The sequence below is a fragment of the Petromyzon marinus genome, chromosome 10, assembly GCF_048934315.1.
Source record: "Petromyzon marinus isolate PM22_M1 ecotype Great Lakes invasive population chromosome 10, UKy_Petmar_22M1.pri1.0, whole genome shotgun sequence".
Taxonomy (NCBI): Eukaryota; Metazoa; Chordata; class Hyperoartia; order Petromyzontiformes; family Petromyzontidae; genus Petromyzon; species Petromyzon marinus.
The window spans coordinates 6,963,655-6,987,461 of NC_133676.1; the positions used below are offsets into that span (position 1 = coordinate 6,963,655).

General features: G+C 42.9%; 1 protein-coding gene across 1 annotated transcript in view; it reads left to right on the top strand.

Moving 5' to 3' along the window:
* LOC116941020 (contactin-associated protein-like 5) overlaps positions 1-23,807 on the top strand; it is a 153,044-nt gene that overhangs the window by 98,648 nt on the left and 30,589 nt on the right. Inside the window, exons 7-13 of the mRNA XM_032951569.2 lie at positions 538-681; positions 1,674-1,938; positions 5,045-5,194; positions 6,384-6,543; positions 8,351-8,457; positions 11,641-11,760; positions 17,040-17,240. Of these exons, the coding sequence (XP_032807460.2) occupies positions 538-681; positions 1,674-1,938; positions 5,045-5,194; positions 6,384-6,543; positions 8,351-8,457; positions 11,641-11,760; positions 17,040-17,240 (1,147 nt within the window). The remainder of the gene's footprint in view (positions 1-537; positions 682-1,673; positions 1,939-5,044; positions 5,195-6,383; positions 6,544-8,350; positions 8,458-11,640; positions 11,761-17,039; positions 17,241-23,807) is intronic.

The window sequence follows — 23,807 nt, forward strand, 5'->3', positions numbered from 1 at the left end:
AATTACAGTACGGTAATGTAAAGTTCAGATATCACACACCACTGACGTTAGCCGTGGCTTATGGGATTTAAATTTTCTGACTGCTCTGACTCCCTTGAAATTATTTTGATTCCCGGCCTCGTCTCACATCAGTAGCAAGAGATATCTGAATCAAGTTTGACCATCGTGATGCAGTACGGTCAAACACTGATCATGCCTGGTGTGGGGTGGGAATACATAAATTAGAGAATTGAAGGTAAAGATATCACATTGACTCTTAGGAAAATAAATGGGATTGGGAAAGGACACGTCGCTAGAAGGGACGGCGTCTGGTGGTCGAGAATAACGACAGTGTGACAGCCAAACAAGAGAAATCGCCCGAAAGCATGCCTACTAAGGAGATGGAGCAATGAAATGAGATGATGTGTAGCATATTGATGATCTGTTGCATTACAAATCCATGAGAGACGGTGACAGCTTGGGGTGACCTTCATCCAGCAGTGGATTTGATCATGGTTAATGATGGCTACTATTTCTCTCGATTTTTTGTTTTCTCAGCTCATGTTTGGTGGGCTTCCGTTTGGAGGCAAGGCGGGAAGTGTGGGGCGGCCCAACTTCCTGGGTTGCCTGGAGAATGTGTACTACAGCGGAGAGTATGTGACAGACCTCGCCCAGCGGATCAAGCCTCAGATCCACATGTCTGTGAGTTGGGGTGCTTTACGGGAAGGACACGGAGATGAGAACGGCCCTGGAAATTAAGGGCTCGGTGATGGGGAGGAGATAGTGTGGTGAGGCATGCCTCGGAATATATTCTGCTCATGTATACTGACGACTGTAATTATGTTTAAAATTGGTGTGACCAAAATTATCTTTGGAAATATATTGACTTTATGTATAATGTAAAATAGGTAAAAGTAAGCATGTAACCCTGCGATTTCTAGCTCACACCACTGCTGGCTGAAAGGCCCCCACTCTAGAGAGTTCTAAAAAGCCACTCTGGAGGATATTTTGCATACCCTGGCCAGATATCTTAAAAGAGGTGGGATTTTACACACTTTACCCCACCACAAGCGACCTTCCCATTGACTGTGGTGCAGCCATTTCGACTGCTGGGTGGACAGAGGCGGGACGCTTAATAAACTTTCCCATCGTTTTAACTTCTGTGCTGGGAGACCGAACCGGTGACCTCAAGAATGCAAATCCAGAGTGCTGACCATGACACCACGGCAGCATCCCCCTTCATCATGTCAGTGATAAAATTGGGTAATATAAAGTCAGAAAATATTAACCCCACAGTACTAATTCCCTCTTCGCTTATCATTTGATATTGCCAGTACATGATCATTTAATCAGTGCGAAACATAATAAATTGCACAATACCTGTAATATTATATTCTTGGTTCTTTCGGTAAAGTCACGTAGAAGGGAAACAATTAAATAATAAAAATATAAAACAATTTGTATTGTTTCCCTTCTACGTGACTTTACCGAAAGAATCAAGAATATGAAACCCTGCAGTCACGGAAGCTTTAAATCAAAATACCTGTAATGTTAGACGATACGGGGCAAGACTGCCCCCTAAGACTATCGATACAATTCTCTCTTCAAGCATTTACGCCAGAGATAGCTACATCTAATATAAAATATTCAAATTAGCTGACCAATGTATCTCCTTGTCCTGGGGCGCTCGCCAGGGCAACGTGACGTTTGGGTGTCCACGTGGCGTCCCCGCGATCCCTGTCACCTTCCCCGGGCCGGATGGCCACCTCGCCCTGACGGGTCGTGTTGGGCGCGCTGCCCTGGCTGTCGCGATGGAGTTCCGTACGTGGGACCCCGCGGGCCTCCTCCTGCTCACCGCCCTGTCACGGGGCCTGGGGGAGCTGCGTCTCACTTTGAGGGAAGGAAAACTGAACCTGGCTCTCATTCGCCCCGGTAGCAGCGACATCCATCTGTCTTCTGGTAAGCAGGTCCGCGATGCCCGTGAAAGCTGTCCGAGTGAGTAGATGGAGCGTTATGCAGAGTGCTTTGTTTGAGGTGCAGAGCAGCAAACCGGGATATAATTTTCATGTTACATTGAGAGCCCGTCAAAACCATGTTTTTTTAAACACCCTATTCAGTGGAATTGTATTGTTGTTGCCAATTATATGCAATGGAAAATGTTCAAGCCAACTTTACTATTGAATGGCCCTGGTATAAATATGCAAATTGCCCCGACTGCTGATCAAATTCCAGTCCCTCCCCAGAAGGTCTGCACAGGTGCACTCCACACCCATGGCTAATGCCTCCCGTGAGGGACCATTCTCCACAAATCAGAGCTACAGTTAGAACCGGAATGGAATGCTTGAAAGTGAGAAGGTAATACTCGATCTTGAGAACAATTATATTCGTAGAATTATTCTCACTGACAAATATTTGTGATGTATTTATTTTATACCGATTCAGGAGTGCATTTTAAAACATCACCATTAGGTGCTTAGCGAACATTTGCGTTTTTTGTTTGTTTTACTTTTTAGTCGGCTCATTTTGACGTCACGTAAAAAAAAGAACGTGCAAGTGAAATAAGGCAACCATCTAGTTGTTGATGCAAGCGGTTTCTCATTAAGTCACATGTTCCCATTAAGTGTGTGCTCATGGTTTCTGCGTAACACTCCTCTGTTATAATGCTAATGCAAAACCGCTCGTGCGTGAGGCCCAGGAGACCCTCGCTGGCTCACCTTCCCACCCACCACCACCACCAGCACACCACCACCCACCCACCCAGCGGCCCTCAATGCAGCACCGATACATTATTTATGCCCTCACTACCCGTGAAACCAGCCGCGCAGGCGTGCGCACTACGTAGGGCGTGCGCTTTGCACAAGCGGTGTTAGGGACTGCAGCAGCGGCAGCATTTGAGCAGCATTTGAGCAGCGGGGGGTTTTGGAGGGGGGGGGGGGAGAAGTGGCGATGGGAGTTTAGAGGGGGGGGGGGGGGCTTGTGTACGGTTTTGCTGCGCCATGGTGGCTGTTTGCCGACGTGGTCACCCACCAGGCCATCCCCCGCCGTCGTGGTTTGCGGAGGACGAGACGCTCGCGTTGTGCGGCGAGCGCGGCGCAGCATGGCACGCGTACCACATCGATCCATCATTGAACGGGGCTCCGTTGCGGTCACTTGGGCCCATCAGGGTGGATGGACGTACATACACTGTGCTGCTCAAATCCACACGTGCTTGCACAATGAGACATAAAGACCACCCCCCCCCCCAGATAGCCATACGGTTTGCTGGGGCAAATGCTTTTCGCGAGCACCCATTCAGGCGAGTACGGCACACGAGGGGGTGGGTGGCTAGCACTGGCTTGGCTGCCTTTGTCTCCCTTGTGGTGTTGTTTACACACCACAGCAGGTACTCATTTGAGTCAAGGTCAACCTCGGGGAGGCCCAGGACCACTTCAGATAATTGTGAATGCTTTTTGCTGTTACCGGCATTCGAACTCAGGTGGCCGTGTTCATAGCGCGCTGTGCTCCCCGCTACACTACCGCTCCCCACACAAAAGACACCTGGTATAGCGTGTACCGACCGTTTGAACAAGTGATGTTTGCGAGCTCCTCCCCACACACACATATATCCACATGCACATAAACTATATTCACATGCAAATACCCTGCCTCCAAAATACAATCACAGCACCACAATTTTTTTTTACAAAAGTTACGATCTCCCAAAATAATGGTATTATCAATAGCCAGGGTGCCTGATTGTTTATGTCACCCATGTATATATGTGGCTACCTTGAGTTCAATTAACAACTCAAAAAAAGAGTAGTAAGCAGTAGATTTTGTCGGGCAAGTCAATTTTGTTCATTGATTAATTTCCAGAGCGGCAGTGGACTCGCACGTGATTACAGATTAAGGGCAGTCAATTAAAGTAATGTCATTAGAAACCTCGTTGCGAAAGAACACACAAAGCTCTTTGTTATTCTACATCAGCACAAAACAGGGTCACATCACCGGCGCAGATAATATCGCTGCTGCACAACCAGCGCCAAAAAAACGCGATGCGTTATTGTTGCTGCGCCAGGCCCATACATAAATGGACTTTTATCACAACATTAAAATTCCTTTGCATCCATGTGGAATGTGCAATTCAAAACATGTACGGCAATACAGTACACATTTGTACACGTGAACACCCAATCAAGATGATATTGTGTATATAATGCTGAGCAAACAAAAGTAACGTGAATGTTGTTTAAAAAAAATATATATGCAGATGCTTTGCATTATCTCAAAAGAAAAAAAAACATATACATTGTTATCAAGTGATTTCATAATGGTGTCCAGTATATAAAATCAGGCACATAACCTCCATTCGTTTGAAATACTGTATGCTGGCCATAACGATATTCATGTATAGTTCTGAAATGGGCTATAAAATATATTATTAAGAGCGCGTTTACGTCTTTAAATGAATAAGTGCTACTCGGTTAACAAAGACTTTATTTTTATTTTTATGCGCGTGTGGTCCCACTTTCAAAGCGGGATAGAAAAAGTTGAGACTGATTAGGACGCGTGTTTAAATTACCCCCTGTGATTCTCTGGGCGTGAAACATTGTCTTTCAATTAAAGTGAAGTTCAAGAGATTTTTTTTATGAAAGAGGTCGACTGTTGAAGCATGTTCGGGTGGTAACTTAATTTTCATACTCCTTATTACGATGATATATGCGGCGCAACGTACTGTACACAAGGCGGATGTTTATGTACGGTACATAACATACACACACAGAATTCCATGTATACACACTGTACACTACGTTAGTTTAAATGTAGAATACAATAACAAAAAAACTCGTGGCCATGATCAATCCACTGCTGGATGATACGTTCTGCAACCCATCCGTCATCTCACAGGGTCTCTCAATCCCAACAATCCTTCCTGCACACGAGCTGATTTCATCGCTCCATCTCTGTGTTGTCCACCCACACATGTATACGGCACCGTGCCCGTTTATGTAAATATATTCGGAAATGTGTGTTCCTGCACTTTCGCTGACCTTCCCCTCCACGCCCGTGCCCACGCGCGCTCAAGGCGTTCTGCTGAACAACGGCGAGTGGCACACGGCGAGTGTGCAGGCGCGGGAGCGCACGCTGACCCTGGTCGTGGACGGTGCCGAGGACACGGCCGTGCGCTCCCTGCTGCCCTTCCACGTCGCCACCGGCAGCATCTACTACTTCGGAGGTGGTCACCTCGGAAAGGGCGCCGCCGACTCCTCGTGTCCGAGAGTCGGGCTCGTTTTCACCGGCATGGAAACCGCCGTTCGTGATTTCCAGGCACCGGCGCGCGCCATGCAGCCTTTGCGAACGAAGAAAGTGTATCGTGCGTCTCAACGGGCCCGTATTTATTTCGCCTGGTTAAAATGATTAAACAAAGGATAATTCAGCTGCTTTCAAGTTTCCTGCACGATAAGGGATCATCATATGTGTCTGCCTTGTTGTAGTCACTTATTCCTGCATACACTGTCAGGTCCAGTTATAGGCAATACGTTCCTCAGGTACCTCGTATCAACATTAGAGTTGTGTGGTGTGTTTTTTACATTGACGAGGTTAGATTAATTTAAGTGCAGACTCGAGGCTTACTTTTTCAAAAAATCTAATTAGCTATGAACAATGGCTCACGTGCATTTTATGAGGAAAGAGATAATTAATGATTATTTTGTTATATAGTACGGTCATTATATGCATGTTTCTTTTTTCAGTAATTTATTGTTATTGCACTTACAGACGTGTGTGGGCATTTGGTTGATTTGTTAAAACACCTCGCATGTGCTTCAAGATGTAACGGCATATTAAGTGCGTTCAAAATATGAAGGGATGATTACGATAATGAAGCCTGGGCCGATACACACACCCACTTATAGGACCTGTGAGAGCTCTGCTATGAAGTCTGTCCAAACGTACTCATACGTTGCTTTCTGGATGAATATTAAGTCTTTGAAAAAAGCCAGGCACTCCAAACCCATTGCAGCTCTGAGCAACCGCAGTGTGAGTGGCAGGGTGCACGCTGCACTGTGTAATAGCGCTTCTGGGTCTCAGGCAGCCGTGCTGAGCTATGCTTGCTTTTAATTAAAGCATGAGGAGTGAGACACATAACGTCAGAATGCCTTTGTGGTATCTTAATTGCTGTGTATTTTATTTACTGTGTTAACAACTAAAGCAAGTTGGAAGGGTTAATTGGCTGTACACTATAAATGCATTACTTTTCATATTGCTTAAATGTGTCCAAAACAAGCACTTTCAAGAGAAATAATAAAAAAAAGAATACAAAAAAAATCATCAGACATGAATTGAATATATTGAGTTTCTTATTTTAATATATCGATGCGAGCCATTTGAATGAAATGAAATGCCATTTTGTTGTCTCTCCCAAGGCTTTCCTCAGAGAGATGCGAACAGGTCGCTTCCCCCATTCCTGGGCTGCATGAGGCTCATCAATATTGATGATCACTTGGTGGACCTCTCCCTCCTGCAGCAAGGCCTCCTGGGAAACTACACAAACCTCATGCTCGACCAGTGTGGCCTCACGGACAGGTGAGGCAACAGCAAGGGTTGCCACCTCTGAGGTACAACAAACTCACAAGAAGAGCATCTCACACTACCAGAAGAGGGATACAAAATGTAATTTACTACTTCTAAACTCATTGTCGTGAGTGGTGTATTATTACGCAACTGGCAAAAACTCAAGACTTTTAATGTTCCGGCAAGATTTCCCAGGACAGCGACCTCAAAAAGACGATTCTGGGAAAACCATGACAGCTGGAAACCTTAGGCACGGCTTACGGTAGAGCCTATGTGAAACGATCAGCGCTCACCACTGGGTGTAAAGTTATGACGACGACCTGAAACAGGTCAAACAGCAAAACATAATTAACGTTCGAGGGAATGGGAATTATTTTGTCATCACATAACGCTGGTGCAGAGTACAGAGTGAGGTGCACCGCAAACACCCAAGTGAGATACATCGACGCATTCCCTCCTGTGGCATGCGAAAGGCTGGCAGTTTTATAGGAAATAGAAAGCATGGCTATGAGCTACATGATTTTAGGAAAGGGGCACTGTACATTGTTGTAACCACACAGGCCCAAGGGAATAGTGAGGAACTATGCTGAGCCTGTGTCTGCTGAAGATATTTATAACCTTTCGGCAGACGGGCAACTCTGTTCTTTTTTTGTGTGTGTAAACGACAACGTAAATCCATAAACCCATCACCGGTCTCACCTTCTGTTTGTCTGCTCGAATATAATTGGAAGCCATGAGCGTGGTGGGTGAGCGGTAGGATTGTTCCAGCAACAGTGCTGGAAAATCCAACAACTAGATCTGAAATAGGAAAAAAAAACCATCGGACCAAAAATAACTACGTCGCTCCAGGCGGTGCCAAGCCATATTAATGGAGCTGTCTGTTTTGCGGACGTGTGGCTGCGAGCAAAAAGTGGCATTGCTCTCTGAATGACAAAATTAATTGGATAATGGCTACTTACAGTCGGCAGTGGTGAGCGGTGACAGTCTTTGCACCATCTTAACGGCAGCCCCGGACCAGCTGCCTTGCTGCTGATATAACAGGTACTAAAATCCAATTGACGTGCAATAAAATTGATATACGCGTATTGTTCAACAGAGGTGCACAAGGTGTGAACACGCACAGTATATATTTAAATAAGTCCGTGTACGCAGCGCTGTATGATGCTTATACCATTGCAGGAATGTTGTTTAAAATGCAAAAAACCATATGCGATATAGCTATAAGAGTAATGCATACTAAAGTTCAATACCCAACAATATGTATGCCATGCAAGTGCGCTGTTTAGAACTGCATATTATCCAAAAGGAGAAGATAAACGTTGAAGGCGCAGCTCTTTAATGTTTTGCTCACGTCACTGCTGGCAGAAGGGGGCCTCTATTCGGCGCAGCTCTATAAACCTTAATATGGAGACGCTTGGCCTTCGCTTGCACACAGGCAAGACGTCTTCGAAGAGATGCGAATACCGACACTTTACCCCACCACACGCCAGCTGCTGATCTACTTGCTGTGGCGAATCCATTTATATTGCATGTAGGGTGCACAGAGGCAGGGTTTGGCGGAGCAATTGAAGAAACGTGCCCCGTTGTTTCAACCGTCTTGCCACAAAATAAATGGCTCGCTAAAACAACCTGGTGTAACAACTTCACATTTCATGGAGAAAATCGGTAGCAATGAAATCGCGCTGCTGACCGTGCACGTACGTGTGCACGTTGAACTTCTCTCGGCACCGTACGTGGCCAACCGTGCCACGAGCGAACAATCGGAGGTTGACGTTTGGACGCTTTTTTGTTGTTTTTGCCGCTGGCGTCTCGTTTGCAGGTGTCTGCCGAGCCACTGCGAGAACGGTGGGACCTGCTCGCAGACCTGGCGCAGCTTCGAGTGCAACTGCGCGGGCACGGGCTACACGGGCGTCACCTGCCACGCACGTGAGCCGCAAAGCCTTTCCTCTCTTTGTCTCTCGCCTTTGCAAATTCGTGCCCCCACCCCCCACCGGGCGAGCGGGCTCCAGGCGTGTGCCACGTTTAATGAGCGGCGCCGCCGCAACGTTCTATTCGTGGGTCTCATCATATTGTCGAGCGTCGCCACACTGTTCAATCACGATCCCGAGCTGCGGGCCCCGCCTGTCTCAGGTGTGGAAGGGCCCGTTGCTGATTGATCGTTCACCTCTCAACCCTATTGGAAAAAAAAGTGTCCGATGCTAAGGTCACGTTTTTCCTTTACATTTCCAATCTTTGTCCCGCTTTTTCAATTTTATTGGTAACACCGGAATGTCACGTTACATTAATTATTAATCAGAATCAGAATGTAAGGCATCTTGAGGTGTCAGCGAATGTTGTAAAAAGTTTTAATTAATTCAGCGTTACTTTCAGGTTTTTTGTTCGTATATAGCAGTGGTAAAATGTCCGTAAGGGTTTTCAAAATAAGCTATATGGGATATTTTTTATGGGATTGGTATATATGTTTTCAAATTGCATAAAATATATCAATGGACTGTTTATTGCATGTTTCGATCAGCCACTGGGCAAAACTAACGCGTATATTTTTTCTGAATATCAGCCATATTACATTTATAGTTTGAATGATGAAGAAAACATTTATATTTTTGTATTGCCCTTTGTTAAACATGGTTTTTAAGTAGGCACTTATTTTTGAAGGTTAATTTTAATATTCATCTAAAATGTGTAGATGATAATAGGCATGCATATCAAGTTTATTTATTATTCCTCAGCTTTAATTAAATTACACCAACATTTTTTTTCCCACTCGCGTGCTCTGAATCATTATTGCTGTAAAAGGCTCACAAAAGCCAAGGCACACAAAGGCACAGGAGCATTCAACTCATCTGCTTTTGATTAAGGAAAGCCATTGATTTGGAGAAAATTACTGCTCACGTTTCTGTGTTGAATCTCAGTGCTTCAAGTGCAGGACACTGGAAGCACGATAACGCTACCCCCTCCAACACACACAATCAATGTGAACGAAAATACAGTTTTCACAGGAAATTAACGCTGGAGCAAACGATTTGTTAAAGAAATTAACTCTTCATCTGCCGGAAGGAAAAGGCTGATTAACGGAGTAGTGTGTCTTACCCACAGTTGGAGCAGACAAGTATACTGTTGGTGTGTCGCACACATTTATTTTATTCATAGTTGTCCACAGTTCACATAAGAAAATTAAAGCCGAATCTACCTCAAGGGGTACAGAGCGTTGAATGTTAGGGTGCAGTTGTAGTGTTTTCATTACTTTGTGTGACCAACATTGAGGCCCCTGACAGAAACTCTGGCAAAGCTTCCTGATGAGTTACAAGTACCCAATCTGCAGACGTGACCCCCCCCCCACCCCCCGCGGTTGATCTTGCACAAAATTCTGACGTCTTACTTCGATCTGAGCAGGTCATGACCTCAATTCACGTTGTAGAATTACATCTCGGCTCTTATGAGGCATCGTTGCCCCCCCGCCCCCACCGCGAGGCTCTCACAATATACGAGACCTGGACTCACGGTCTTAAGGGTGCTGGCAAAAAGGGGGGCTAAAATGATAACGGCATTAGACCCGGCCGTGTCTCCGTTGATGAAGTGTGAAAACTACGCAGCTGGGGATCGCTGCCTCAAGGGCAAGGCTGCGCTAAATAAGGCAGAGTTTCAACTGCGGCTGACAAAATATTTATGCCGACAGTCTAAATGTACAAAAGTGCCGCCAAGCACAAATAATAGACAATAATATTTTACGGAAAAAAATATAGTGTAACTGTTGCATAAATTAGCTTATGCGGAACTGCTGCCTAAAAAATGAATGTTTATTTAGTTTTTTGGCGTATGATACTACAATGTTACTGCTAATAATAAAGTATATTTTTAAATATGTTTTGAATATTTTTCTTGGGGGGATGGAATAAATTATACTTGCAATGTAGATAAATAGTACATGCAGCTTTAACATTATTTACATTGCAAATGCAGTATATCCGAGATATTGTTAATTATCATGAAATTGAAGGAGGACATAGCTGAAACTCTGCCACTCTAAAAATCTATATTAAAATGCACATGCCAAAAAGGCTTGACTTATTTCATGATTTAGTTTTCCTCATTAAAAAGTTATTTGCCTGCACAATACGCTCTGGCCAATTTAATTTGAGTGAAATGCTTTACGATTTTATTTATTGAGGAATACCAATTTAAACACATTAGATAAATTATTTTTTTCTTTTCATCTCATTTCCGCTTCATAGACGTAAAGAAAATAATAATAAAAAAAATACTTTCGTTTTAATCATTCAGCAGTGTCAATCAATAAGCCAAGCGTGCGAGAACAGCAGCACTTGCATTCTATGTACTACTGGTTATGACACAGCACATGAGTTTAACTATGACTTCCTAGAAGCAATCCAGTGAATGGTTAAGATATTTGCTGTCTCCTCATAGCTGCAAAATGGGCCTCAAAGGAGTAGTTTAACCTTTTTTTCTTGGTTATTCGGTTTTTGTTCTCTTTAGTTAGTTCAGGGCTTTTATCAATGTCTCAGTTCCATACAAATTTTATTTAAATGATGTAAAATACTTCTTATGAAAATGTCTCTTCACTTTAGTATTTTCAGCGTGTTAAAACATTTCACTTATGTCAGTGGACTAATGCAGACCCAAATAGCTTTCTAAAGATTAAGCCAATGTTAAATGAAGTCCTATGAAAAATACTAATGTTGCAGCTCTGTGTATTTGCCTGACAATTAATTCCACACTATTAACATAAATATGTATTTTGCTGATTCGTAGAACAATTACGGGCATGCCATGATGAGAGATCTACAAATTTCTCCCACCGTTACTTAGCAGTGCTGATATAATCAGATGCTTAAAAAACAATGTCAAATCATGTTCTGTTTAATAATCTAATATAAAACGTTATTACATAGGTTTTTCACAGTTGCGCTGCATAACTGTCCTATGTGAAACTGAAGCGTTCAGCACGCGGACAGAAATGTGAGGCATCATCCTGAACAATCCGGGATACAAACCGAACACCCATCAGAGAGAAATCATTTCAAAATCTTGTCTCCCCCCCTCCACTATCCCACCACTTTTTCCCATTTTTGGTTGTGTTGCAATGACAAGCCATCTACGAGTCATCGTGCGAGGCCTACAAGCACCTGGGTCGAGCATCAGGCCGTTACTGGGTTGACCCTGACGGGAGTGGTCCGCTGAGGGCCATGCATGTCTACTGCAATATGACAGGTGGGTGCTGGCAACAGCTTATACTTATTCACGTGGAACTGGGGAAGGAGGATGTGAACCTGCAACATGCCCCCAGGCCCCTGTGCTACATGTCCTGACTGAATGAATGCTGCCCTGTTTCTTAGTAATGAAGCTACAGACACAGAGAGAGAGAGAGCCAGAACGGAAGAGAGAGAGAGACCGAGTGCAGGTTAAAGGCAACACCGTTATGCGAGTTTTTTGTTACATTCCAATGCATTTATGAGGCTTTTGAAGTTTTTATGGTGAGCGAGTGAAATGCGGCTTCTTGTAATAGGTGTGTTTTCTCTGCTGGTCATTCACATGGCGAGGTTAGTGTTTGCGGAAGTCGAGGGAAGAAGTGTGCTGGGTGCAAGTGTAATTCTCTCCAGAGGGTGAATCATCATCATCAGCAGCCATGTTCTATACACTACTGGATGAAGAGCTCTCCAAACCGTCGCTACCCCTCACTGTCCTTCAGTGCAACAATTAATATAGCACTTGCACATGAGCTGATTTGTGTGGTCTTCATCTTCTTGGTTCTTTCGGTAAAGTCACGTAGAATGAGAATAAAATAATAAAATAATAAAATAATGAAATAAGACAATAAAATTCTCACGACGTTTCGGCCACAACACAAGTGGCCTTCTTCAGGTGAAGAGACAGGTCTGTCGGGAAGACAGAGCTTGAATGAACACTGTCATGCAAGCATCGCGTCTATTAAGCTGTGTGGGCGGAGTTAAAATATGAATTTGCATGTTACCAGCATCACCTCCGTGACTTTACCTAAAGAACCAAGAAGATGAATCCTTGCAGTCACGAAAGCTTTAAATCGAAATTGTGTGGTCATCTTCCTCTTGAATGCGTTTTGTCCTTCAGCTGTCACTCTCTTGTTAGTCTCAACCACTAAGAGTCGTTAGGCTCGTGTAAATTCCTAATTAATGCTGCGTACATGTGCTCCCTAAATAGGAATGTTGCTGTTGTATTGCTCAGCCAAGTGAAACCAATTGCTGACTGCACCAATTGTCAGAGGAGCATTTCCCTCAGATGCCCTTTCCCCTACGTTTTCAATACCTACAGCCTAAGACCATTAACTTCATCACTGACCCTTGTCACTTACGGAAATATTTATTTCACAGCCATCTGCCAACAGGAATATAAATGACAGCTTTCACACGCAGAAAAATGACTGACTGAGAACCAATAGTGGGCTTGATGAGCCTCTTTAGTCTTCATGGGTTGCTGCCATCTCACACTTTTTTAAAAAAAAATTCCCACCCCCATGATTGAGAGCTGTTGTGGTTTTATCAAAGTGTTGGCCCTGTACATCAAACCCGCACATAGGTCATGCGATATCGCAATAGTGGTGACCTCTGAAAGAACACAATTGCTCTACAGTAATTGGGGTATACTTTTTACAGACCAGCTTCCCATCAGGGAAACCTTGCACATGATCCCTTGCATCATACTGGGTTTTGGCAGCACTACAATGCAACAGCCAAGGGTATGGTGGCATCCATTATTTGCTCCAGAAAATTAGTGATTGAACACACATACATTTAGGAGGTAGCTTTAATTAGTTGTAATATTCACCTGAGAAGGTACGTGTAAAAATACTGCAGCATGACTGCAATGTAGTTTTCAGCATCATCAATTGCGGTAAATCCACCACAAGATAAAGCCCCCTCCAATATGCCACCATCTCTCACGATCATGCAATATATAATCAACCTAGCATCTGAACATGCGCTGATTTCATCGCTCCATATCTGCAGTGGATGTCATCTTAGATGTGTTAGTTCCATTTTATGTACCGTTTATTTTAACGAAATATTTGCACCATGTTGCAATTTCCAATGCCATTAAACAGCATATGATAAATAATGCTGATTCTGGGCTCAGCTCAGGTCACACAGTAGTTGTTCACAAAGTCTTGAACGGTGGGATATGTCTGGCTCGAGTCGACGGATGGTCTTGACATTGTAAAATCGCAAACAGAGCCCTGCAAAATGCATTACAGGGCAACCAATTAGTGCACAATCCCCCCCTCCACTCAATGTAAAGAGGGCTGCTTGGTCAGTTCTGGGGTAGCACTGGGTTTCCTCATCTTGCATCTTCAATGTGGCCTGTAGAAGTACCCGCGCTGTCAATCAGCGACGTGGACATAACTTATTACTTGCAGAGCTGCCATGTCAGAGGTGACATATTGATGCATGAATTGTATCCACTTTACATTTTCTTGATACGCAACTAATGAATTGTATTCAAATTTTCCACGCCGATAATTATCATCAAGCAAATGTAAAGTGGATAGAATTAATTGGTTGCGTTTGCATACGTGCATGGATTCTACAATGCTTTCCAACGTACGTTTATCGCTTTAAGTATTTAATTGCCAATGATAACATTATGTTTCAAGCCAAGCAATGGCACGCTTTCGGCCGGCACGTGACTTGCGACGTTGCGAGATGACGACACACATAACAACGTCATTGAGGCTTGGTGGCGCAGTGGTTAGCACACTGCATTCTGAATTTGATTGAATTGATCTGTGAGTCTTTCCCCCTTCAGCAACCCGAACTGACCAGTCAGGTGAAGTGTGGTTAAACAACCACGATAACCGACAAGGCATTGTGAGGCGTTCATCCAGCAGTGGATTGAAATAAGGGATTCATTTTTCGAAAAAGTACAGTACTGCTGCTTTTTTGGAATTTCAAACTGCTTACAAATTTTCCACGCCGTGTTTTATGCAATGTAAGGTGACTAATTTGTACTGTCCTGTATGTCACGAAGCAGTTTATCAGAAATCTGTCTCATGAGCTGTTTTTGACCGAACAGAGACTTTGCAGTCACGCGCTGTAAAAGGCAACTTCAGTGCCATGCGGTTTATCTGCTCCATGCAGACCCCCACTGCTTTATTACATTTCCAAAGTGACAGGCGCAATGAAAAAGCACTGCATTGCCCTAGGGGTGGCAGTTAACTCCCTAAAAGTAATGTGTTGATGGCGCTGTGATATTCTTGCTTGTTGTTCGATAGCAACTTAGAATAACAATTTCTTTTGAACAGACAATAACAATGTGAAATATGTTTAATGATACAGATTTGATTGGCCTGTACATTGATTTGTCATTTTAACTTGTACCAAGGTGAGTTCATTAATATATTTGAATGTAACAAATGTGAATTAGATTTTTTTTGTAAGTACCCAACATGTATAATAAGAATAGTGTTGCAGCCTTGCTGTTTAGATCAACACAAACACAACGTTATTTTGCATAGGTACCCTGATTGAGTGCATTGGGTTAATTAGCCTTCCAAATAATTGTAAAGCATTTTACCATCAATTAACACGTTCTTAACACATACACACCAAAATATCCTGAAACATTTTACCACTTTACAAAATCTAATCATGACACCACATCCATGAATAACTTTACAGTGTTTCAAATTAATTTAAATTACGAAGAAGACTATGAGCCTGCAGACACAGGGCACGCTGCACATTTCATGGCCACCTGACGAAGCTGCATGCTTTTAAAGTTCACTAAGACTGGAGAGAAACATCGTTCCCAAGTGGAAGCCACGATTACTTTTATCGACAATCTCTGCGTGCAATGACTGCAGGTAAAAGCGACTCGCTGGACCTTGCTTCTATTGTTTGCTGTTGTAACTTGCTGACCCGCCCATACTGGACATCTGTGAAAAAAGACCTTCATAGCTCATTGGATTCCTCCAGTCTCAATAAAGATTCAGATTCTGATCGAACCAGCCAGATGTCTCAGCGGTAGAGCGAGTAGCTCGCAATCGGAATGTTTCGAGTTCAATTCCTGGATGAGAGTTGACTCAATGCATAATTTCTTCAGGGTTGATACAAATTTGGACCACTTTGTGGGGGAGTCAACAGTGGTTGTCCTATGCAAGCTTTGAGTCCCACTAATCATAGGAATGCGAAACTTCAACAACTGGCTCAGGGCTGTAAATGGGAGATGATCACTGCATCAATGGTCATCTTGAGCATAAAATAACTTTGACTACCGGCCATCAGCCCTTGTAGTCACGATGACCCACCCAAGTCCACTTTAACGTTTCTTAACAGTCAATACAATGTCTGTCACTTGTGCATGCTGGTCCTTTTTGTGTGGTTGTTTTACATTTAGGTCAGCTTGCATGTTTGCGTACTGAGCTCAATCACGTTGTTTTTTTAGTCTCTCTATTTTCTACGACTGACAACAGTTAACGTTTACGTGAACACTGGCATTTGACAAAGGGTATGCGATCTTTCAATGAAATGTAATTTTAATCACGATATAACCTTGATAGAAACTGAAATAAATGAACAAATGCAACAATGAAGTCATCACAAAAATGTATTTATTTTCCCAACGGTACACTTCATAACTCATTAGATAAACTGGAGAGTTTTGTGGATGCAGGCAATGGGATCATTGAAAATAAAAGTTGGATGTGTTTTGAAGAAGAAAAGCTTTACAGGACGTTGAGCAGGAATTTCAAGGTGAGGTATACAGGAAGTTTATCTCTCTGTCATCTTTATAAGTAGGACTGCCTTTATAAGCCGAATGTAATTATTTGCTGCCAGGTCTGATTATAGTAACCTTAACTATTCGTAGAATTTTTTTTCCTAACAATACTATATATACGATCGATGCTACATTATTGATTGTTACGATTGCCCTTTGCTTTATGCAGTGTTCAAAACGATTGGGGTGAATTTCAACTGCAGTGCAGGTTTTTGAATTCTACTTTACCACGACAACATTCTCATTAGCTGTCACTGTTTTTTGCTTCCATTTTTTTACTCTGATGAGGAAACAGGGCTCTGTGAATGAATGTGGATTCTGACATTGCCAGGGTCCACTTGCTTGTAATGGAGATGTATACCTCAAATTAAATTATCGTTTTGATTTAAAGCTTTCGTGACTGCAGTAATTCATATGCTTATTTTTTTCGGTAAAGTCACGTTGAAGAGAAACAACAAAATAATACAATATATATAAAACAATAAAAAAAATCTCACGACGTTTCGACCATAACTCAAACGGTCATCTTCAGGTGTGTTTGGTTAAATTATCGTCTTTCCGCCGCCATGCCTCTTCCTCCTCCGTCCGTTTGTGCCGCTCCAATAAGGTTCAAACTCCACATACGCTGGAAACCCACGTGCATCGCGAGTATTCCCAGAACGAAGCGGGTATCACCGTAGCTCGCACAAACCACGTGCGTTTCCCATTCGTGCCATGCCGCGATGTTTCCGAGCGTGCAGAGGACAAGGTGTGGACTACGGTGGACCATAACAACACGGAGAGGACGTGGGTGCGCGGCTCCAGTCCGGAGCGGCCCATCCTGGCGGCGTTCGCGTACAGCGCGTCGGCGGAGCAGCTCGCTGCGCTCATCAGCTCCGCTGAGCACTGCCAGCAGGAGGTGGCCTACTATTGCAAGCGCTCACGTCTGCTCAATGCACCAGGTGGGACAGAGCCACACCACATCCAGACCCGAGCCACGGGCAGGGTTACCATCTCTGGGATACAAAGGAAACTGGGACATATCGTGAGAAGCATAATGTTTCGCAATACCGGAAGAGGGGGTGAACTGCATGGAAGTGCATGGTCTGGAATGGTGTATTATTAAGAAACTGACAAAAAACAGGACTTTTGAATGTCCCGGAAACACTTATAGTTTCCACAGGAAAGCGGACAGTGCAGCAAACATTTAAATATCAAAACCGCCACTTTTTTCAAATGTTCTTGCCGTTGGTTTTCACACCTGATGATGACTGCTTGTGTTGCAGTCGAAACGTCGTGAGAATTTTATTGTTTTATATATATTTTACTATTTTATTGTTTCCCTTCAACGTGACTTTACCGAAAGAACCAAGAATATGAATCACTGCAATCACGAAAGCTTTAAATCAAAATTTAAATATTTGTCCAAGTGTGGTATTCTGGGTTAGGCCTAGGGTTGCCACCTGTCAGGTACAAAAACCTGGGACACATCATGGGAAGAATATCTCACGATATCAGAAGAGGGGAGAACTGCATGTACATGCGTTGTTTTGAGTGGTGTGTGAATATACGCAATTGACAAAATCCACCTCAAAGAGAGGACGATCCTGGGGAAACCAGGACATATGGTGACCTAAGTCGTGAGCAACACGTGTGTCTCTCGACCATCTTCTCCATTTATAGGCGCTTATTATATGCTTAACACCTACAATATATCAGTACAGCAATTCTCCTAAAGAGAGACTCAGCTGATATCTGCATTCTACATAACTGCTACAGGACCCCCTATGGAGATGAGCACTGTCCAGGATTAATTTGAACACATCTTGACGTTTACGTGAAGGAATTAGGAATTAGCCTAAAACATAACATTGGTCCACAATTTTTTAGACGTTGTCTGGTTCAGAGATGAAATGTGCTGTTTATTATGGATTTTGATGTGCTGAATTCAAATATGACAATTAAAACAACTGATTGGCTACTGTTCCCAAAATATAGAAGTTTTTTTAAAAAATTTTTACGTCTACGTAATTTGTGTAGATGGTAGAGTTTTACTCATAAATTATAAACCTAGGTCTTTTCATGTGTTTATGGTTGCTTTGCATGATAACATGTGACCTGTCATGTTCGTGTAAAACTTTAAAAAAATCTGAAAAAGTGTTTCATGAATACAATTTATTATGAAATAAAAGGCATATTATGTATATAGAAGAACAAAGTTTAGTCCTTATTCACTGTCTACTCGGCATATCTTGGCTTGGCTCTTCTCTTGTCACTGTCCAGCAATTAGTCTGCAAGTATTGATGGGCTCCATTTGCCCTGATAGCGTTTCTACATTGTTGCAATGGCCTGGTGAAATCGCTTACCATGCTCGTAGCTCGCTGCTCTGCAGTTCTGTGGAAAAAAAAAATATAGATGAGAGTGCAACAAATGTTTATTTAGTGACATGTTGCAACCAAGGCTTTTGTATGCCTTGAGGTTTTCCACCAACTCCCTGTAGTTGTCTGCCTTGTTGTTTCTGAGAAAAATTGTTGCCACTAATTGGAAGGATTTCCATGCTGTCGTCTTTTCCTTGCCACGCAGTGCACTATCAAATGAATCATCTTGCAGAAGTTCACGAATCTGAGGACCAACAAAGACACCTTGCTATATCTTAGCTTCACCTAACCTTGGAAATTTTCCACGGAGGTACTTGAAAGCTGCTTGTGTTTTGTCCATGGCTTTGACACAGTTCTTCATCAGACCCAGCTTGATGTGTAAGGGTGGTAACAACATCTTTGCTGATTCAACAAGTGGTGGATACTGAACACTTTTCCTCCCAGGCTCCAATGACTGTCGGAGTGGCCAATCTATCTTGATGGAGTGGAAATCTCTCGCACGACTATCCCATTCGCAGAGAAAATAGCAGTACTTTGTGTATCCAGTCTGCAGACCAAGCAAGAGAGCAACAACCTTCAAATCGCCACAAAGCTGATGGTCATAGTTTATGCACCTCAAAGTTGTTTCATGTTGTCATAGATTTCCTTCTAAGGAGTGCATAACCAACTGGAATTAACGGAAAAACATTGCCATTATGCAGCAAAACAGCTTTAAGACTCATCTTCGATGAATCAATGAACAGTCTCCACTCATCTGGATCATGAACGATGTTGAGGGCTGCCATCACACCATCGATGTTGTTGCAGGCTACAAGATCACCTTCTATGAAGAAGAATGGGACAAGATCCTTTTGACGGTCACGGAACATGGAAACCCTAACATCACCTGCCAGGAGATTCCACTGCTGCAGTCTGGAGCCCAACAGCTCTGCCTTACTCTTGGGTAGTTCCAAATCCCTGACAAGGTCTTTCAGTTCACCTTGTGCTATGAGGTGTGGTTCAGAGGAGGAGGATGGGAGAAAATCTGAGTCATGTGACCTTGATAGTTCAGGACCAGAAGTTTAATCCTCTTCCTCGTCTGACTCAAGTGAGAATGATTCTGGTGCATCAGGATCCGGCAGTCCTTCTCCGTGGGGTCCTGGGCGTGTAGCTGATGGAATGTTTGGATAATGCACAGTCCACTTTTTCTTCTTTGACACACCTTTCTCAACTGGAGGCGCCATGTAGAAGTAACAATTGCCGATTTGATCTGTTGGCTCTCTCCAAATCATTGGCACTGCAAAAGGCATATATTTCTTTTTCCTGTTCAACCACTGGTGAAGATTTGTTGCACAAGTGTTGCAGCATATGTGTGGGGCCCACATCTTGTCCTGATCTAAAATTTAGCAGCCAAAATAAAGGTGATATGCTTTCTTAACCACAGTGGTTATACTGCGCTTTTGTGATACAAAAGTCACTTCACCACAAACATCGCAGAAGTTATCTGCTTTGTTCACTTGGCTTAACAGCAATGTGTCCCTTTGCAAAATCAAACACTGACAAATAAAAGAGCACGACACTATGATTTCTAGAGCTGATATAGGGAAATTTGTTCAGCAGAGGGATGTAAGCCTAGTTATGATTGCATCATCCATGACTTCTTTGAATAACATGATGTAATTCATATCAATCTTGATTTTAAGCTTTCGTGACTGCAGGGATCCATACTCTTTGGTTCTTTCGATAAAGTTACGTAGGTATAAAATAAAATAAACAAAATCACGACGTTTAGATTACAACACAAGCAATCATCATCAGGTGGGAAAACCACAGCAATATTTTTTTGCTGTGGTATTCCCACCTGATGATGATTGCTTGTGTTGAAATCGAAACGTCGTGATTTAATGTATTTTATTTTATACCGACGTGACTTTACCGAAAGAACCAAAGAGTATGCAATTCATATCATGTATGACACAATACCAGGTTCAGATTGCATCATTCATTGTTTTGCTCAAAAAACAAATACTGTTTAAACTCAGTCACATATGTATTCATAGATCCAGTCAATGATGTATTTGAGTCATTTTTGGTTTAAATTGAGATCCCTTTATAACTCACTTATCCTCCACCAATCAACAATTGTAAGCATCATTTTCATTCTCAGTGACCCAGAATTAGTAAAGTTGGACTACATATATTTTGGAAGCATTTTGGCTGTAGACCAGTGAATCAGTGCAACTATCTGTAAAATTACTTATTTAAAAAAAAACTAAGTTTGTTCATACCACATTATCTTAATATATAAATACACATTACGGTACAGGGTTTTGAAACTGGGCTCTGAATATACACATGTTACGCATGGTTAAAAACCAGTTGTGCTATACCGTATAACAACATCATCATCATCAGCCATAGTCAATATACTGTGGATGAAGGTCTTCTCAAGCCATCACCATATCGTATGGTCATGCAATGCAACAATGCATATAGGTCCTGCACACAAGATTATCTAATTGTTCAATCTCCATAGTAGACATTAACCTGGGCCATGTTCCCTACACGCTGTCATTAGTTTTGATCACGGTTCATCGTCCCTTCTAGCAGTGTGTTCTGTCTAAGCCCACTTTGTGTACATTCTCTAATCCATGTGTTCCTCATTAAATGTTTCTCAATGTAACTCGAAGCACGCAGCTCTCCATGCTTCTCTGCACATTTTTCAGCTCTCGTTCCATTTTCCTCGTCAGTGTCCATGTTTCTGATCCATTTATCGAAGCAGGTATTATGCGCTGAATAGTCACTGCACATTGTATATAATGTGATAAATGTCATGCTATTTTTTTTTACAGGAATCTACTTGTAAATATAGTTTTTCTTCTGCAGTGCTGGGAAACAGCGATGCATATTAGACAAAGCACTTAGGTGCTTTTGAACATTCCCAAAGGCATTTGGCTGTTGCCCAACGTTCCTGCGGTTTGAGGCCCACTGTTCTGCCCTGTATCCTGCCGACGCAAGCGAGTTTCTAAATAAACTGTTTCATTCTCTACAATAGCAACGTCTCGGGTCAGAGGGTGTTAGCCAGTGTTCAAATCCTGTTCTGAGAACAAAAAAGTTAAATTGGTGTGACACTGCATCATAGGGCCACGTTTGTGCTGACAAAATAGAATGCTTTGAAATTTCCGCGCTTGATTCTGTGACCGCCAATTGACAGTGACAACTCAGTCCGCTTGCCGGTATCGGGCGAGCCTTGCGCCTGCGAGCTGGACACAATGACAGGTAATTTTCTAAGGCCAATGCGCAGAGAGGAGTCAACAGCCCCTGGCTCGTGTGAGTTGCCTCCCCCCCCCCTCCTCACCCGTGATACGTTTCACTTTTGAGTGCCTTATCGTCAAACCGAGCCGTGATGAGAAAACCCGACTTGATGCAGGCGTCACGACGGTATAGTCACAACAGCGAAGACGGGAGTCAAAACACTCGTTATTGATTGGGGGGCCATCCGGTGGGGGGGGGGGGGGCTCAAGAGGCGTCTGCGGATGGGGAAGGGATACGAGATTGGAAAAATGAGCACTCATCACGAACCCGGGCAAAACCGGCTGTGAAAAATCGTCGCGTTTATAGCTCTTTGGTGCATTCACACTCAGAGAATTGATTGCAACACACCTCCACAGGTTTGCGAAATAACGCTGTGTAAATACAACACTTACCGTCAGAGCAAGAATGCATGGTTAAAAATAAAAATGTTGAACAGGAGACAAGTTTAGCACAAAACGAGTGTCTCGTGATGCACACAGTAAACTGTTCAATGATCCGTGGATAATCCTTCACTGCTGCGATAAAAAAAAATCCTCACCCATGCCAGCCTTTTCATTAGCGCAAGCTGCAAACCAATCAATACACTTATATATTTATTTACCATCTCTAGAGAACTTTCAGCTAAACCGTTTTCTGTTTACGATCCTCAGTAGTAGGCAAACTAAATCGTGCATTTTGCCAATTGTGGCCTGAGCCAAATTGCATGTTTTTAAGCTCTACACTTTACCCCATTGAACCTTTGCTATGCCAGCATCTTTGCCGCTACCTTGGGGGTAGAAGTGCTGGCTTAGAGGCAGCCATTCCCTGGCTAGATTTAATATTTATGAAATTGTAACTCAGTCTTTGCTGATAAATGCAACATCAAACCAGTCACAATGGACAGGTGGCTCAGTTGACTAAGATGATGTCAGAGCACAACACCGCTGGGTACCTGGGTTTGATATCGACTATAAAATATCCCATGATTAAATAGATTTGAGTACAAAAAAATGTTTAATTGTTATGCAACAAATGCCTCTTGAGCAGGACATATGAGAAGGTTTATTACCGAGCATGGATGAGGCATGAGAGGCCCTCAGAAGTAGTTCTGTGTTGTTATTTTCCAGATGCGATTCTCTAATTCTGCTTCCTGCGAGACTGTTAGAATGGAAATCTATTCATCTTGTGGCATGACAAAAAAAAGCACAACTCAAAGATAATTGGGGATACAGGAAAAAAAAAGGTCATACTTCTCCTTGAGAACGTTAAACATCCCGCAGAAATGTTGCTGCATGTCTCTAGAGGTGGCAGGATGTTTTCAAGCCACAGCTTTTTGTTGCTGAATTGAGTTGCCCTGTAGGAAGATATTCAATACTGTGAATCAATAATACATAAATAGCACTGAACTGCGAGCTGTTTTCTAGGGGTCCGATCGGTGAAATAAAGATGGAGCGTTTCTCGTGTTGACCTTCCATTCTTTTATTTGCTCAAATTGGTATTTTCAGAGAGGAAAGGACATGAAGTATTGATGCATAAAATTGATGTTTCAAGGGTCGTCACTTTTGGTGACGTTAACAGGCGATGGAAAGTGATTGGGAGGAGTAAAAAATGGAAGATGAGCCACACGACAAGACTTTATCTTGGGTCTGAAATGTAAATTATCCTGGCATCCATTACTACTCACAACAATTAAGAGTAAACTTTGTATTTTTACTGGGTGTGTCTACCCTTAAAATAGATGTGCCGAATGCATATTACAGTACCTATTTTCCACATCTACAGAGGGAGTTTTCAAGTGAACGTCTGGTCTAGAGTATCAATTTAAGCGATGAGATGTGAAAATCTGCACTGTTATGACGGTATGTGGGGGTCCACAAG